Source organism: Arachis ipaensis, chromosome B10, assembly GCF_059453495.1.
Source record: "Arachis ipaensis isolate K30076 ecotype BB chromosome B10, ASM5945349v1, whole genome shotgun sequence".
NCBI classification, from domain to species: Eukaryota; Viridiplantae; Streptophyta; class Magnoliopsida; order Fabales; family Fabaceae; genus Arachis; species Arachis ipaensis.
Window position 1 is genome coordinate 117,534,066 of NC_142435.1, and position 15,686 is coordinate 117,549,751.

At 39.5% G+C, this 15,686-nt stretch overlaps 1 protein-coding gene across 2 annotated transcripts; it reads left to right on the plus strand.

Moving 5' to 3' along the window:
- Nucleotides 1-725: 725 nt before the first annotated feature.
- LOC107623989 (putative serine/threonine-protein kinase WNK7) lies at nucleotides 726-4,129 on the plus strand. Of its 2 annotated transcripts, XM_016326407.3 has the most exons (8): nucleotides 726-976; nucleotides 1,207-1,343; nucleotides 1,448-1,485; nucleotides 1,686-1,913; nucleotides 2,008-2,228; nucleotides 2,411-2,568; nucleotides 2,670-3,108; nucleotides 3,192-4,129. In XM_016326407.3, the coding sequence occupies exons 2-8, from the start codon at nucleotides 1,248-1,250 to the stop codon at nucleotides 3,974-3,976; spliced, it is 1,965 nt and encodes a 654-aa protein (XP_016181893.1). In that variant the 5' UTR covers nucleotides 726-976; nucleotides 1,207-1,247; the 3' UTR covers nucleotides 3,977-4,129. The 2 variants fall into 2 exon arrangements, with proteins under 2 accessions (XP_016181893.1, XP_020968872.1); XM_021113213.2 differs by lacking the exon at nucleotides 1,448-1,485 and having other exon boundaries at nucleotides 842-976.
- The last annotated feature ends 11,557 nt before the right edge of the window (nucleotides 4,130-15,686 follow it).

Genomic DNA, 15,686 nt, shown 5'->3' on the forward strand with positions numbered 1-15,686 from the left:
GAATTGCTTTGAAAGTACCTAAGAAATTTTTATTTAAGTAGTGAATATGAAATTATTACATTTTTTATGCGATGCATGATTTGATATATAATATAGAGTTTAATTTTAATGTAGTAACAATATAAAAAAATTTACATAGACATCTAATTAAATTTATCTATTTAGATAATTTTTTGAATATTAGTTTTGAAAATTAGTTATTTTAAGTAATGTGACATACATCATTGAATATATATAAAAAATTTATTTACACTGATAAGATATGAAAATTAAATTTATATATTAAATTAATTTATGGATAAAACTTGTTTCGATCTTTTTAGGGAACTAATAATAAGTAAAGATTAAGCAAAAAACAAAGTTTTAAAAAGATATAACTAAAAAAAATTAGTTTGAAGTTTTGTTTTTGTTTGACTATGCTGATTTATATTAAAAGATAGATATATCTTTTTAGTATATTTTAATGAGTTTTATTTTAATGTTTTAACAATGTAAAAAATTTTACATAATTATTTAATTAAATTTACATTTTTAGATAATTTTTTAATAAATTTAAAAATTAATTAATTTTAATTTTTTAACAATACACCTTTGCATTTAAAAACATTATCAATATATAAAAATTAAACTCTATTTTGATATCTATTAATATTTGGTTCAAATAATCATAATGGTTGGAGGGGTAAGGTATAAATATTAAATAGAGGGAGTGCGTTAGGGAAGTTATATCCGTTTTTAGAGTGAGCGGGAGAGAGAGACGTCTGTGTTGGTAAGAAGCGATTCATCGGGTACGACACCTCACCAAACCACACGACACTCCCTTCCCTTCCCCAATTTTCCTTTCCTTTTTTTCTTTCTCCTTCTCTCCCTTATCTGATTAGGGTTCCATTTTCTCTCTCTATCTGATGCCCCTTTCTCTCTCTAAACTCTACGAAATTCCTCCTGAGAAATTAAGCTCAGAGGGTCCTGCATTACGGTACGCTGTTTTCTGTTTTCATTCCTTTTTTTTTTTTATTATTTTTTTTTTTTATGATTTCGATCATTGCATTGCATTGCATTTCCCCAGCTAACCCCATCTCCATCTATATGCATGCTTTTTGCTTTTCTCTGTGTAGATTTTAGAGACATTCCCCTAACTTTCTATGTGTGTGCTACAATTTGTTAAAAATTGATATATTGGAAATTGTTCTTTTGATGTTTATGTAGGGTAGGGATTATAAATTTGTAGGAGGGTGTAGGTGTAGATTATGGTGGGAACATCAAGCTCAGACGAAGGTGCAGGGCATCTAGAGCCTCTTGATCCCGATGTGCTTGAAATTGATCCTACCGGTCGCTACATTAAGGTAATGCAATTCTCTGTATTCTTCATTATCATTTCTTTTTTTCTATTGGACAAAACGTGGCCTCTCATGCATTGAGCTAATGCTGTTTTCGATGTTTACAACAGTATAAAGAAATGATCGGCAAAGGAGCTTTCAAGACTGTGTATTCTTTCTTCTTCATTCTGGTTTTATTTGATTATTTTACTTCTATATTTAATGTTTTTCTTATTCAAAATATAAATGCATTTTGAATTCCAAGCCAATTTAGAAGTTAGGATACCAATGTAGTGCATCTTGTAGCTAGGATTCAGATGAGTTTTATCGTATGAGAAGTTTTGTTTTCCTTAATTTGCGGTCCATCAGTTACAGGGCATTTGATGAAGTCAATGGACTCGAAGTTGCTTGGAGCCAGGTTCGGATTGATGAAGTACTACAGTCACCAGATGACTTAGAGAGGCTGTACTCGGAGGTGCATCTCTTGAGGTCATTGAAACACAATAACATAGTAAGGTTCTACAATTCTTGGATTGACGACAAACACAGGACAGTTAACATGATTACAGAGCTTTTCACCTCGGGGAGCCTCAGACAGTAAGTTCCTTATCCTCTGTTGATGTATATAATATGGTTTTACCTTTTATTGTGAAATCAACCTTTGTGTTAGTGGATTTGATGTTTGATTTAGGTATTGTAAGAGACACAAGAAGATCAACATTAAGGCTATTAAGGGATGGGCCAGACAAATTTTAATGGGTTTAAGCTACCTCCATAATCACAGCCCTCCAATTATACATAGGGACCTGAAATGTGATAATATATTTATAAACGGTCACCAAGGAGAAGTGAAAATTGGAGATCTGGGATTAGCAACTCTCTTGAAAGAGGGTAATGCTAAGAGCGTAATTGGTATGTTTGTGTTAATCTGCAATTTTTGTTTCCTGTTAATTTATTTTCATCCTTTGTATTGTTGAAGCAGTAAGAAAAGTGCTCAGTAAGTTCTACCATCTCATAGCTTTAAAAGTACCAGGGGAATCTTTTTTTTTCTAATTCAGATTCAGTTTGTATTTACACTTAATTAACCTTGGTAGGAACTCCGGAGTTTATGGCACCTGAACTGTATGATGAAAGTTACAATGAGCTAGTTGACATATATTCTTTCGGGATGTGCATGCTTGAGTTGGTGACTTCTGAGTATCCTTACAGTGAATGTAGAAATTCAGCTCAGATATTCAAGAAAGTTTCAACTGTCAGTACAATTATTGATTATATATTTATTTTCTTCTTCTTTAGAGTAGTTTAGGAAATTTTTTGTCATGTAATGGATACATATACACATTAATACTGCAGGGTGTAAAGCCCTTTGGTCTTTCTAAAGTCAAAGATCCAGATGTAAAATCATTTATTGAGAAATGTCTTGTCCCTGCATCTCAAAGATTGTCAGCTAAGGAGCTTCTCATGGATCCTTTTCTCCAAGCCAATGGTTCAGTAACAAATCGTCCTCTTCCATTACCAGATATTGTTCTTCCCAAATTTGGAGCCTTTGAAAATCGTTGCCTGATGTCAGAAGGTCCTGCTAGTGCACGAATAGGATCCATTCCCATGGATCCTGGTGGTACCAATGAGCTACCAGTGACTGCTGTATTTTATAATAATAATGGTGATGATGGAACACCTTCTCCATGTGTTGAGATACGAAGGCAGAAGGGAAGTGATATTTTCTTTCTGAGAGGCGAAGAAAATGATGAGAACTCGGTGTCTTTAGTTCTCCGAATAGCTGATCAGAGTGGTTAGTATAACTAGTAGCTTATTCTACTCCTAACAACTGTTTCCATAGTTTAATGGTAGAAAATTATGTACTCATGCATGCAGGGCGGGCAAGAAATATCCATTTCATATTTTACCTCAGCAGTGATACAGCCATCTCAGTTTCAACGGAAATGGTTGAGCAACTTGATCTTGCTCAGCAGAATGTTAAATTCATAGCTGAGATAATTGACTTGTTATTGATGACTTTGGTTCCTGATTGGAAACCTTGTGTACCGGTTGATCATCTGGCTTCTCCAAATGTTAGATGGACACACTCGAGCCAACAGAACAGCTCTGGGTTTTCAATGTTCAAAAATAGTTCGGAAGGTGGTAGCCAAACTGCAAATAAAAATGCAGGTACAACATTGATTTCAAGGTCAGCACAAAGAGGAAACAATGAGAATACAACTTTTCACAAGGCATGGTCTCAAGCAAGCATTGGTCTTCAAGAAGGAACAATGGCAGATGATTTGCGTTCAGAGATGTCGTATACTTCTGCAACGTCTAACTTAGCCGGCAAGAATTTGTCCATGGTTTCATTGGCTTCATTGGTGTCTGCTAACTCAGAATTTGCAGACTTGGGTCTTACTAGGACGATCGGAGGTAGTCAATCCTCGTTTGATTATGAAACTGAGGTATCACATGACATGGAAAGTGATGGTATGATGAACTCCTCCTCCACTCATCCCCCCAATGTTTCTTCCGTGTCTGAACCTCAGGATGAGTTAAGAATAGAGTTAGCAAAGGTTGAACAGCAATACCAAGATGCAATTAAAGATTTATCAGAAAGGAGATACCTTGCCATAATGGAAACTAGGAGGAGGCTGGCGCAAAAGATGCCATTATAGAAATCACTTCAGAGTTCACTAATCCTTTTTTATAGTTAACGTTTGTGTCTCGTCATTCTTTTTCCTTCCTTGGAGGTTACAAGTGTAAATAGTACGTTCTGTATGAAACTAATTCACTTATTAGTCTTATCATTGATTAATAATAATCGCTAACACCGTGCTAAAATGTGCTATAATATGATTGAATCCAAACATGGTTGAATCCAATAATAACTTAACTGTGGAAACTTAACTTTATTTGAGTATTTAGTGAAATCAGTCCCCCAAATATTTTAAAAGTGGATATTTTAGTCTCTAAGAAAAATAAATATACAAATAAATTTTTTTTTCCGTTGGACAAAACAGTTTTCAATCTATTTTTTGTCGTGACTCACTAATGGAGGATAAAATAGTCTCTAGTAGCTTTTTTCTTCCTCTTCTTCTCCGCCACTATCACCGTCTCTTCAGCTCAGAAATAATTCAAACCAAAAGCACACAGTGATGTCATCGTTTTCACACACGGTGTTGTCTCTGTCAACGACTATAACAGAGAAATCCAAAACAGAGGGTGGTTGCAGTGGGAAGAAAGGAACGAAGGACAATCCAATTTGAGGAGGAAAGTGGGAGCGCAGGAGAAGAGGAAGCACAAAACGGTGACATTTTGACTTGGGTTGAAGCCGTTAGTGGATTGTATGGACACGGCGTCTTTGGCGAGCTCACCACCAGTGGTGGTGTGGGTGATGGTGTTGTTTGGTATGAGGTCACAGGTGTTGTTGTTGCATCCTAGGCAAGGAGGGTCATTGCAAGTGCCACAGGAGGTGAAGCTGGTGAGGGAGCATTGGGCGAAGCCACAGGGACGGGAAATAGGTGGAGGAGACATAGTTTTTGTCGCAGTAGTCACTAGGATGACCAATGCTTTTGGTCTGAATGATTTCTGAGATGAAGAGACGGTAATGGCGGCGGAGAAGAGGAGGAAGAAGAAAGCCATCAGAGACTATAGTCCTCATTGCCAGGGATTGTTCTGTCCTCCTAATGGTCAACAAATAATTCAAATTAACGATGAGCATATCGAGAATATTGTTTGAATATTATCGAGAAGGGTTTTTTTTTTAGTTCATCGAAGAGAGGTTATCAACAAGTAAGGTGGACAGATCGAAAATGTTTGTCGAGGACATGTGTTCGTGATCAAAGCATCGATTCCATAATCGAAGCAAGTGAAAAGTTTTAAATGTTAAAAGCAGTTGAAGATGGTTAGTCCATCATTTATATGGCAGGAACAGTTACACTTAAGTTTTCTATCATATGGAGGACGTGATGGAATTGGAGTGGTTGAAAAGGGATATAAATAGACAGAGTTGGAAGGAGTAAAAGTTGGAATTCATTTTCAGAAAAAGACTCTTGTAATTTCACATCTCCAAAGACTTTTTGATCTTGCTCAGAGTTTTCTTTTCTATCGGATTCCTTCCATGTCTCTTTTAAATTCCTTTTAGATTCCTTGTAATTTTTCCTTTCCTGCAAATTTACTTTCTTTTGCAAAGTTTTTCTTGTTCTTCCTTTAACATTTTCTGCATTGTATTTGAATTCAAAGTCCTTCGACTTTGTTGAAGGTATTTTATTGCTTTTCTTTAATTTGAAGTCATTTATATTCTTTTACATTTCAAGTTTTTCATTGTCTTTTCGATCAAGAAATAGAATCTTTGGTGCAAAACTCAAAACTGGTACGCATAAATATGAGTAGATTTCGCTCCCAGATCACTAGATATCGAACCAACCCAAATTTTATTAAAAATCTGCATAACAAAATGACACGTCCGGTGGGACAATTTTGAAAAGTGTGTCAGAAATTTGGTAATGATTTAGTTTATGCATCTTAGAAGTGAAAAAATTGTATGTATGACACAAAATTTTTAATGTTAATGTTGGATCATCTACAAATAATCATATTCCTGTAGTAGTTGCTCAAACTATTGTAGAATTAGCGTCACATATAGAAAGTCGCAACCAAAACCCAGGAGTTGGGTCTGGGAAAAATATGACAGTTATTAATCTATCTTTGGGGAATAATGGGCGCAATCAATGCCCACGAACTTCTCCAACACAAACACAACTGCCTATAACCGCTGGATAGCCTCCTTTTGGTCTTTTTCCTGGTTACACTCCACCCATGAGTGGTTATGTGCCTCCAATTAGATTTGAAAATGCATAGGGAGCGGTTAATAATCAATCACCAATACACCATCCTGAATACACCATCTTGAACCCCATGATAGCTGATCATGAAACAAAATTCAAGTATTTGGCTAGACAAGTGGAACGAATTGCTCGAATAGTTGATTATGATGAAGGTGGTCGTCGAAATGGAGAAGTGGATCCAGAAGATTTGGGGAATACTCTTAGGAATAGAGATGATAATATAAATCTTGGTGGAGATGTGAATCATGTAGTTCGGCATGGTCAAAATGCAGATGAAGTGTTAGCCAGGATGCATGTTAATCAACGAGGTGAACATTATCAGGTGACAAGAATAGTTGAAGATATTCTTAATAAGGTCAAAATCAATGTGGGATTTATGAATCAACCATATTTTGTTTCCGCTTTCTTTGTTGTAGTGCAGATGGCAGAAGTGCTTAGGGGTGTTAAGAATCCTAAGATAATAACAAAATTTGTCGGAGAAGTGGGCGAATCAACCACTGAGCATGTTGCTCGATAGGTGATCGAATTAGGCAACTTGGCAAATGATGAGAATTTGAAAATGAAATTCTTTCATTCTTCGTTGACAAAGAATGCTTTTATTTGGTTTTCAAATTTAAGACCTAATTCGATTGAAACTTGGATATAGATAGAAAGTGCTTTTCATTCTTAATTTTATAGAGGTGAGTTGAATGTGACAATTACGGATTTAGTTGCTTTAAAACGTGAAGATGGAGAGTCAATCGAAGATTTTATGATTCGATTTAAGAATGCCAGAAGTCAATGCTATGTTTCACTTCCTAAAGTGAAGTGATAAAGATAGCTACCATGAGATTAGAATTTTATATGCATCGAAAGTTGCTCAATGTACATGTACCCGATTTTAGCTCATTTGGCTGAAAGGATTCGTCAAGTAGAAATTCTTCAAAAAAAAAAGAAAAAGAAAAACTTAGAAATGAGAAAAAGTATAATAGTAAATTTTTTGCTCGAAAAGAAAAGGTGTCGTATGTGGAAATGGGTTCTTCGAGTGAAGAGTCTGATGTTGAATTTTCTGAAGTTTATTTGGTTGAATTAAAGAAAGGTCCACCTTATATTTGTTCTTTGCTTAAGAAAATTGCAAATGTTGAAAAATCTAATGATTTGAAATATAAGAGTGGAAAAAGTATAATTTCGATATTTTGAAATCGGAACAAATATTTGATGTGTTTCTTAAAGATAAACAATTATTTTTGCCAGAAGGCAAGACATTGCTTTTGATAAAAGATTTGAAAGGAAATCCTTATTGTAAATTTCATCAAGCAACTAGCCATTCAACTAATAATTGTGCCCGTTTTAGGGACTTGATTCAAGAAGCAATTATGGAAGGAAGATTGAAGTTTGATGATGGTAAAAAAGATATGAAAGTTCATACTGATCCTTTTGACACTGGAGCAAATTTATCTGAGCCTCACTTCAAGGGGGTCAATATGGCTGGCTTTACCTCCTTTGAGTTCAATTCTGCTTTAGGAGACTTTGAAACCAATGTGCGTGCAGTATATCCTGATTTGGGTGAGGGATTGCTAGAATTCTTGATGCAGTAGAAATTAAAAAATTGAGATGTTTTTATATGTCCTTGATGTGATGCTGTTTTCGATGTTGAAACTGCAGCAATTTTTGAGAAGGAAAGAATGAAAAAATAATTGGCTCATAAGGAAGAACAAGTTCGTTAAAGTCATCCTTCTCGAAGACAAGAAGGTCAAAGTTCTTGAAATCCTCAAGGGAACTTTCCTCCTTCGCTGAGTCACTCACAAGCCTTGGGAGTTTAATGAATTAAAAATTATCAAGAATTTCGCAGTCGAGATGTGCAATATAGGTGTCAACCTCAAAGAGGTCATCAAGGCTTTAATCGAGGCCGTTACTCTTATTATCGAGGAAGGGCCAGAGGAAATCGAGGTGGGAGATTTGGACGTCAAATGGTATCAGGAAGACCATCGACTTCAACAGATAAGGGGCAACTTCCTCTGTTCATACCTGTATAGGTTTTTCGTCTGATAGGGAAACATATCCTAAATGAATTCCTTCTCCAACTAAAATAGAGAAGGGCAAGTATGTTGCAGTCATCTTGGATGAAGTTAAGGAAAAAGATGTTGACATTGATGAGAAATATTTCGATGAAGGAGATGAAGATATGGTGGGCACTATCTCTATCATACTAACAGATTTGAGTGAAGATTATGATGTGGAAGATGAAGAGGCTTTTGTCTTTGTATGTGAGGAGTAAGAGTTGGGATGTTTCAAAAAGCCAACTAAAAAGCAAAAGTCACATCTTTGACCTCTACATATTACTGCTTGTATAAGCGGTATATGCATCAACAAGGTATTGGTCGATGAAGGAGCAGCAATTAGTCTGTTGCCAGAAAGAATGTTGATGAAAGTTGGTGTTCATGCCCTGGGTCGAGCTGTATGACCCGGGCTGATTGAAGACAAGTCGACCGACCTCTTCAGGTCAGGAATACCCGACCTCCTCTCAAGGAGTTCGGCCAAATCGCTACAAAGGCCCAAGAAAGGCCCAAACGAAGGAACATAGCCCAATCTAAAGGCAGCCAAAGCCTAGAAAGATAAGGGCAGTTTCCCTTAAAGATAAGATGACTTCACTCAAAGATAAGATAAGATAACTAACTTATCTTATCAAGAAGGTCACTCCACACTACTATAAATACACTGGAGCACCCAGGTATAACTCATACTCTGATTCTACTAAAAACTTGCTAAAAGCCCATGCTAACTTAAGCATCGGAGTCTCTTGTAGGTACCACCACCCTCCGGTGACGAAGGATCAGCAGCATCTCCAATTCCACCAGTTCCATCAGGTCGGACACGACAGCTCTGGCCACCACAACAGATCTTATCCGAGATCGACCTTCAGTTTCAGGTAACCCTCGGAACATTGGCGCCGTTGCCGGGGACCTGAAAGTCATCCCATCATCATGGCGGACGACATCACCAACGATCATAATTCTGATTTAGAAAATCGGACGCCGCACAAGAACGCGGACACTACACCCAAAGATACATCTCAGCAAAACTGAGAAAAGCATTCTCCAAATACATAAATTTTAGAAGCCCTCCGAGAACAACAAAATCGGCTTAAGCAGCTTGATCAGGAGGCCGAATTCCAGCGTGAAGCCGAAAGAAACCTCCGAAGAGAAACTAGGCGACGCCGAGAGTTAGAGGACAAGCTCCTAAAACTCGAAGCCAACCTAAAAACCAAAACCATTCAACCCGGTCACGAGGACAACCCCCCTCCCCCCCCCCCCAAAGATCAAAATCTCTTCACCAAAGAAATCATGAAAGCTAAAGTTCCGAAGGATTTTAAAGCTCCGGACATGACCCCATACTACGGTACCTCCGATCCAAGCCATCATCTCAGCAATTTCAGAAGCAGAATGTATCTCACCGATGCCTCGGATGTTATTCGTTGCAAAGCCTTCCCGACAACCCTAACAAAGACAGCTATTAAGTGGTTCGATAGTCTGCCTCCCAGATCCATTACAAATTTTGATGACTTAGCCAAGAAGTTTCTTGCCAGATTTTTCAATCAGAAGGATAAAGCCAAGCACGCCCCGAGCCTATTAGGAATCAAACATGGAGATTGGGAGAGTCTTCGATCTTACATGGAAATATTCAATAAAGCATGCCTGGACATACAAAGCCTACCAACAGAAGCAGCCATCATGGGTCTCATCAATGGCCTGTGGGAAGGACCCTTTAGTTATTCTATATCAAAGAAACACCCAACACCTTTAAATGAAGTGCAAGAACGAGCAGAGAAGTATATCAACATGGAAGAAAATTCTCGGTTGGGAGAGACCTCAAAATCCGAATTCTCCTACTCCTCCCGGGATAAGGATAAAGAGTCCAAGAAAAAAGAAGATCAACACGGAGAGAAGCCTAAAAATTACCACAATTACACACCTCTTCGGGTGTCTCTTGTGGACGTTTTCCGAGAAGTATACCATACTGAGAAGATTCCACCACCTCGTCCAATCAAAAGCAAAAAAGGAGGGGAAAATCGGACATAACTGTGAATACCACCGAATCTATGGACATCCTACAAACGAGTACTTCGACTTAAAGAATGTCATAGAAAAATTGGTAAGAGAGGGACGACTAGATTGATACTTAGCCAACAAAACGAATGAACCCAGAAAAAGAAGAAGGGATGAAGAGGTCGGACGAGCTGAACGACCACCCCGCACTCTGGAGAGGCACGTTCACATGATAAATGGAGGATTCGCAGGAGGAGGGATCTCCAAATCATCTCGCAAAAGGCACCTCAAAGAAGTATATCACGTTGGAGGAGGAGAAGGATCACCCGACCTCCCTACTATCACTTTTACCTAAGAAGATGCGGCAGACATCATCCCAGGATATGATGATCCCATGGTCATTACTATCATATTAGCCAATGCCAACCTCCACCGCACACTGGTGGACCAAGGAAGCTCGGCAGATATCTTGTTTAAAGCCGCCTTCGACAAACTCGGCCTACAAGAAAAAGAGCTCAGAGCATATCCGAACAACTTGTTTGGACTAGGAGACACTCCAATCCAACCCCTTGGATATATCTCACTATACACAACCTTTGGAAAGGGAACCCGATCAAGGACACTCAACATAGACTATATCGTAGTCAACGTGAGCTCAGCCTATAATGCTCTGATAGGTCGGACAACGCTAAATCAGCTTGCCACAGTAGTTTTGACTCCACATCTATGTATGAAGTTTTCAACCCCAGAAGGGATTGCCACGATAAAAGGAGACCAGAAAATTGCGCGACACTGTTACAACGAAAGTCTGAACCTTAGAGGCAAAGGAGAAGAAATCAACAGTATCGAACTCGGAAGAATTCGAGGTCGGGAAGAACTTCGTCCACAACCTGAGGGCGAGATCGAGGAAGTCAAGATCGGAGATATCCCAAATAAAACAACAAATGTTGGAGCGACTTTGAAAAGAGACATAAAGGAGTCTCTGATACATTTCCTAAGAGATAATGCCGATCTCTTTGCATGGAAGGCCGCAGACATGTCGGGCATAGATCCCAAACTAATGTGCCACAAACTAGCAGTATACCCAGGATCTCGGCCAATACAACAGAAGCGTCGGAAGCTCGGACCAGAGAGATCCCAAGCTGTGGAAGAACAGGTACGAGCTCTACTGGAGGCAGGATTCATAAGAGAAGTCAAGTATCCACTATGGCTAGCCAACGTTGTATTGGTGAAAAAGTCAAATGGGAAATGGCGGATGTGCACTGATTACACCGATCTAAATAAAGCCTGCCCAAAAGACCCCTATCCACTCCCAAACATACACACTCTAGTGGATGCCTCCTCTGGATACAAGTACCTTTCTTTCATGGATGCTTATTCGGGATATAATCAAATCCCAATGTACCCAACGGATCAAGAAAAGACCTCATTCTTAACCCTAAAAGTAAATTACTGTTATGTCGTCATGCCATTCGGACTCAAAAACGCAGGAGCTACCTACCAAAGATTAATGAATAAGGTCTTCGCAGACCACATCGGGAAACTCATGGAGGTATATGTAGACGACATGTTGGTAAAAACACAAAGTGAGGAATCGTTACTGTCCGACCCTACCAAAGTATTCGATACCATCAGAAAGCATGGCATGCGACTTAATCCCGCAAAGTGTACCTTTGCAGTAGAAGCCGGCAAGTTCCTGGGTTTCATGCTAACACAAAGAGGAATTGAGGCGAACTCGGATAAATGCCGAGCTATACTCAACATAAAAAGTCTGACCTGCGTCAAAGAAGTACAACAACTCAACGGAAGACTGGCAGCCTTGTCCAGATTCCTAGCCGGATCGGCCATAAGATCTCTCCCCTTTTACGCCACACTAAGTAAGGGAAAGAGGTTTGAATGGACCGCAGAGTGCGAGCAAGCTTTTCAAGATTTCAAAAAATTTCTAGGACAACCACCCATTCTTACTCGACCACGAGAAGGAGAAGCACTCATATTATACCTCGTAGTGGAAAGTCGGGCAATAGCCTCAGCACTAGTCAGAAAAGACGAAAGTGGGCAACAACCCATCTACTTCATCAGCAAATCTCTACAAGGGGCCGAACTGAACTATCAAAAGATAGAAAAGTTCGCCTACGCTCTCATACTAACTTCTCGATGACTTTGCCCATATTTTCAAGCTCATACCATCAAGGTTCGGACTAATCAACTTATGAAAGGCATTCTATAGAAGACAGACTTAGCTGGAAGAATTCTACAGTGGGCAGTCGAGCTATCTGAGTTCGATCTTCAATATGAAGCTCGGACGGCTATCAAATCTTAGTATTTAGCCGATTTCATTGCTGAGTACACTGACACCCCGGGAACTCCTATAAAATAGAATCTCTATATAGACGGCTCTTCAAACAAAACTGGGAGTGGTGCGAGCGTGATAATAGAAAGCGATCAGGGAACCCAAATCGAACTCTCCCTAAAGTTCGAGTTTCCTGCTTCAAACAATCAGGCCGAATACGAGGCATTATTAGCCGGTTTGAGGCTGGCCAAGGAGGTTGGAGTTCAAAAGCTTATCATCTTCAGTGATTCACAAGTAGTCACCTCACAAATAGTGAGGAGGTACCAAGCTAAGGACCCTACCATGAAAAAGTACTTGGACAAAATCAGGGAATAACTCGAATATCTCGGGGAATATGAGGTCCGCCATATACCTCGGGAACAGAACGCTCGAGCTTATGCACTCTCAAAATTAGCCAGCACCAAACCAGGGGGAAATAATAGAAGTCTCATCCAAGAAATACTACAAAGTCCATCAATCTCGGAAGAAGAAAAGGTCCTAGCCATATCAGGTCAGGATCAAGGATGGATGACCCCCATAATCAATTACCTCAAATCAAAGACACTCCCTACAGATAAAAAGGAGGCGAAGAGGTTGAGACGAGAGGCACAATACTACACCATCATAAACAACACCTTATACAAAAGGGAAATTTTGACATCCCTATTAAAATACATGCCGACCTCCAACACAAAGGAGGTCTTGGAAGAAATACACAGTGGCATATGTGGCAACCATCTGGGAGCGCGATCTCTCTCCAAAAAAGTACTCCGTGCCGGATTCTTTTGGCCGACTTTGCAAAAAGAAGCAACCGAGTTCATTAAGACATGCCCACCATGTCAAAAACATGCTAACTTTCACATCGCCCCACCAGAGGAGCTCATCAGCGTAACATCACCTTGGCCATTCGCAAAGTGGAGACTCGACCTCCTTAGACCCTTTCTCCAAGGATCAGGACAAGTCAAGTTCCTTATTGTAGAGGTGGATTACTTCACAAAATAGATTGAGGCAGAGCCCCTAGCTAATGTCACTGCTCAAAGAAGTCGGAAATTCTTATACAGGAACACTGTTACAAGGTTTGGGGTTCCTTACTCCATCACCACAGACAATGGAACTAAATTTACAGACACAGGCTTCAGGAAGTTGGTAGCAGACTTGAAAATAAAGTACCAATTTACATCCGTAGAACACCCACAAGCTAATGGACAAGCAGAAGCAGCTAATAAAGTCATATTGGCTGAGTTAAAACGGAGATTACAGGACGCAAAGGGAGCCTGGGCTAAAGAGCTCCCACAAGTCCTATGGGCATATCGGATAACTCCACACTCTACCACAAAGGAATCACATTTCCGATTGGCTTATAGAATGGAGGCAATGATCCTGGTAGAAATCGAAGAAGGATCCCCCAGAATGATCTATGGTGCACGAAATTGTGATGTCCAGGCTCGAACAAATCCTGGTAATGGCTCCAGAGCTTGGTGCTCTGATCTTAATTCATAATTGTCACAACTTCGATACAACTAACCAGCAAGTGCACTGGGTCGTCCAAGTAATACCTTACGTGAGTAAGGGTCGAATCCCACGGAGATTGTTGGTATGAAGCAAGCTATGGTCACCTTGTAAATCTCAGTCAGGCGGATATAAAATAATCATGGAGTTTTCGAATAATAAATAATAGAATAGGGATAGAGATACTTATGTAATTCATTGGTAGGAATTTCAGATAAGCGAATGGAGATGCTTTTCGTTCCTCTGAACCTCTGCTTTCCTGCTATCTTCATCCAATCAGTCTTACTCCTTTCCATGGCTGGCTTTATGCAAGGGCATCACCGTTGTCAGTGGCTACATCCCCTCCTCTCAGTGAATAATATGCTCACGCACCCTGTCACGGCACGGCTATTCATCTGTCGGTTCTCGATCATGCTGGAATAGGATTCACCCTCCTTTTGCGTCTGTCACTAACGCCCAACAATCGCGAGTTTGAAGCTCGTCACAGTCATTCAATCATTGAATCCTACTCGGAATACCATAGACAAGGTTTAGACTTTCCGGATTCTCTTGAATGCCGCCATCATTCTAGCTTACGCCACGAAGATTCTGGTTAGGAGATCTAAGAGATATTCATTCTAGCTTAATTCATGTAGAACAGAAGTGTTTGTCAGGCACGCGTTCATAAGGGAGAAGGATGATGAGCGTCACACATAATCATCACCTTCATCACGTTCTTGGGTGCGAATGGATATCTTAGAAGCGAAATAAGATGAATTGAATAGAAAACAGTAGTACTTGCATTAATCTTTGAGGAACAGCAGAGCTCCACACCTTAATCTATGGAGTGTAGAAACTCTACCGTTGAAAATACATAAGTGAAGGTCCAGGCATGGCCGAGATGGCCATGCCCCCAAAATGTGATCAAAGGATCATAAGGTAATCCAAAGATGCCTAATACAATAGTAAGAGGTCCTATTTATAATAAACTAGCTACTAGGGTTTACATGAGTAAGTATTTGATGTATAAATCCACTTCCGGGGCCCACTTGGTGTGTGTTTGGGCTGAGCTTAAGTGTTGCACGTGCAGAGGCCATTTGTGGAGTTGAACGCCAGTTTCTGTGCCAGTTTGGGCGTTCAACTCTGGTTTTGGATCCTTTTCTGGCGCTGGACGCCAGATTTGGGCAGAAGGCTGGCGTTGAACGCCAGTTTACGTCGTCAATTCTTGGCCAAAGTATGGACTATTATATATTTCTGGAAAGCCCTGGATGTCTACTTTCCAACGCAATTGGAAGCGCGCCATTTCGAGTTCGGTAGCTCCAGAAAATCTACTTTGAGTCCAGGGAGGTCAGAATCCAACAGCATCAGCAGTCCTCTTTCAACCTCTGAATCTGATTTCTGCTCAAGTCCCTCAATTTCAGCCAAAAAATACCTGAAATCACAGAAAAACACACAAACTCATAGTAAAGTCCAGAAATATGAATTTAACACAAAATCTATTAAAAACATCCCTAAAAGTAACTAGATCCTACTAAAAACATACTAAAAACAATGTCAAAAAGCGTATAAATTATCCGCTCATCACAACACCAAACTTAAATTGTTGCTTGTCCCCAAGCAACTGAAAATCAAATAGGATAAAAAGAATAGAATATACTATAAATTCCAAACTATCAATGAAACAGAGCTTCAATCA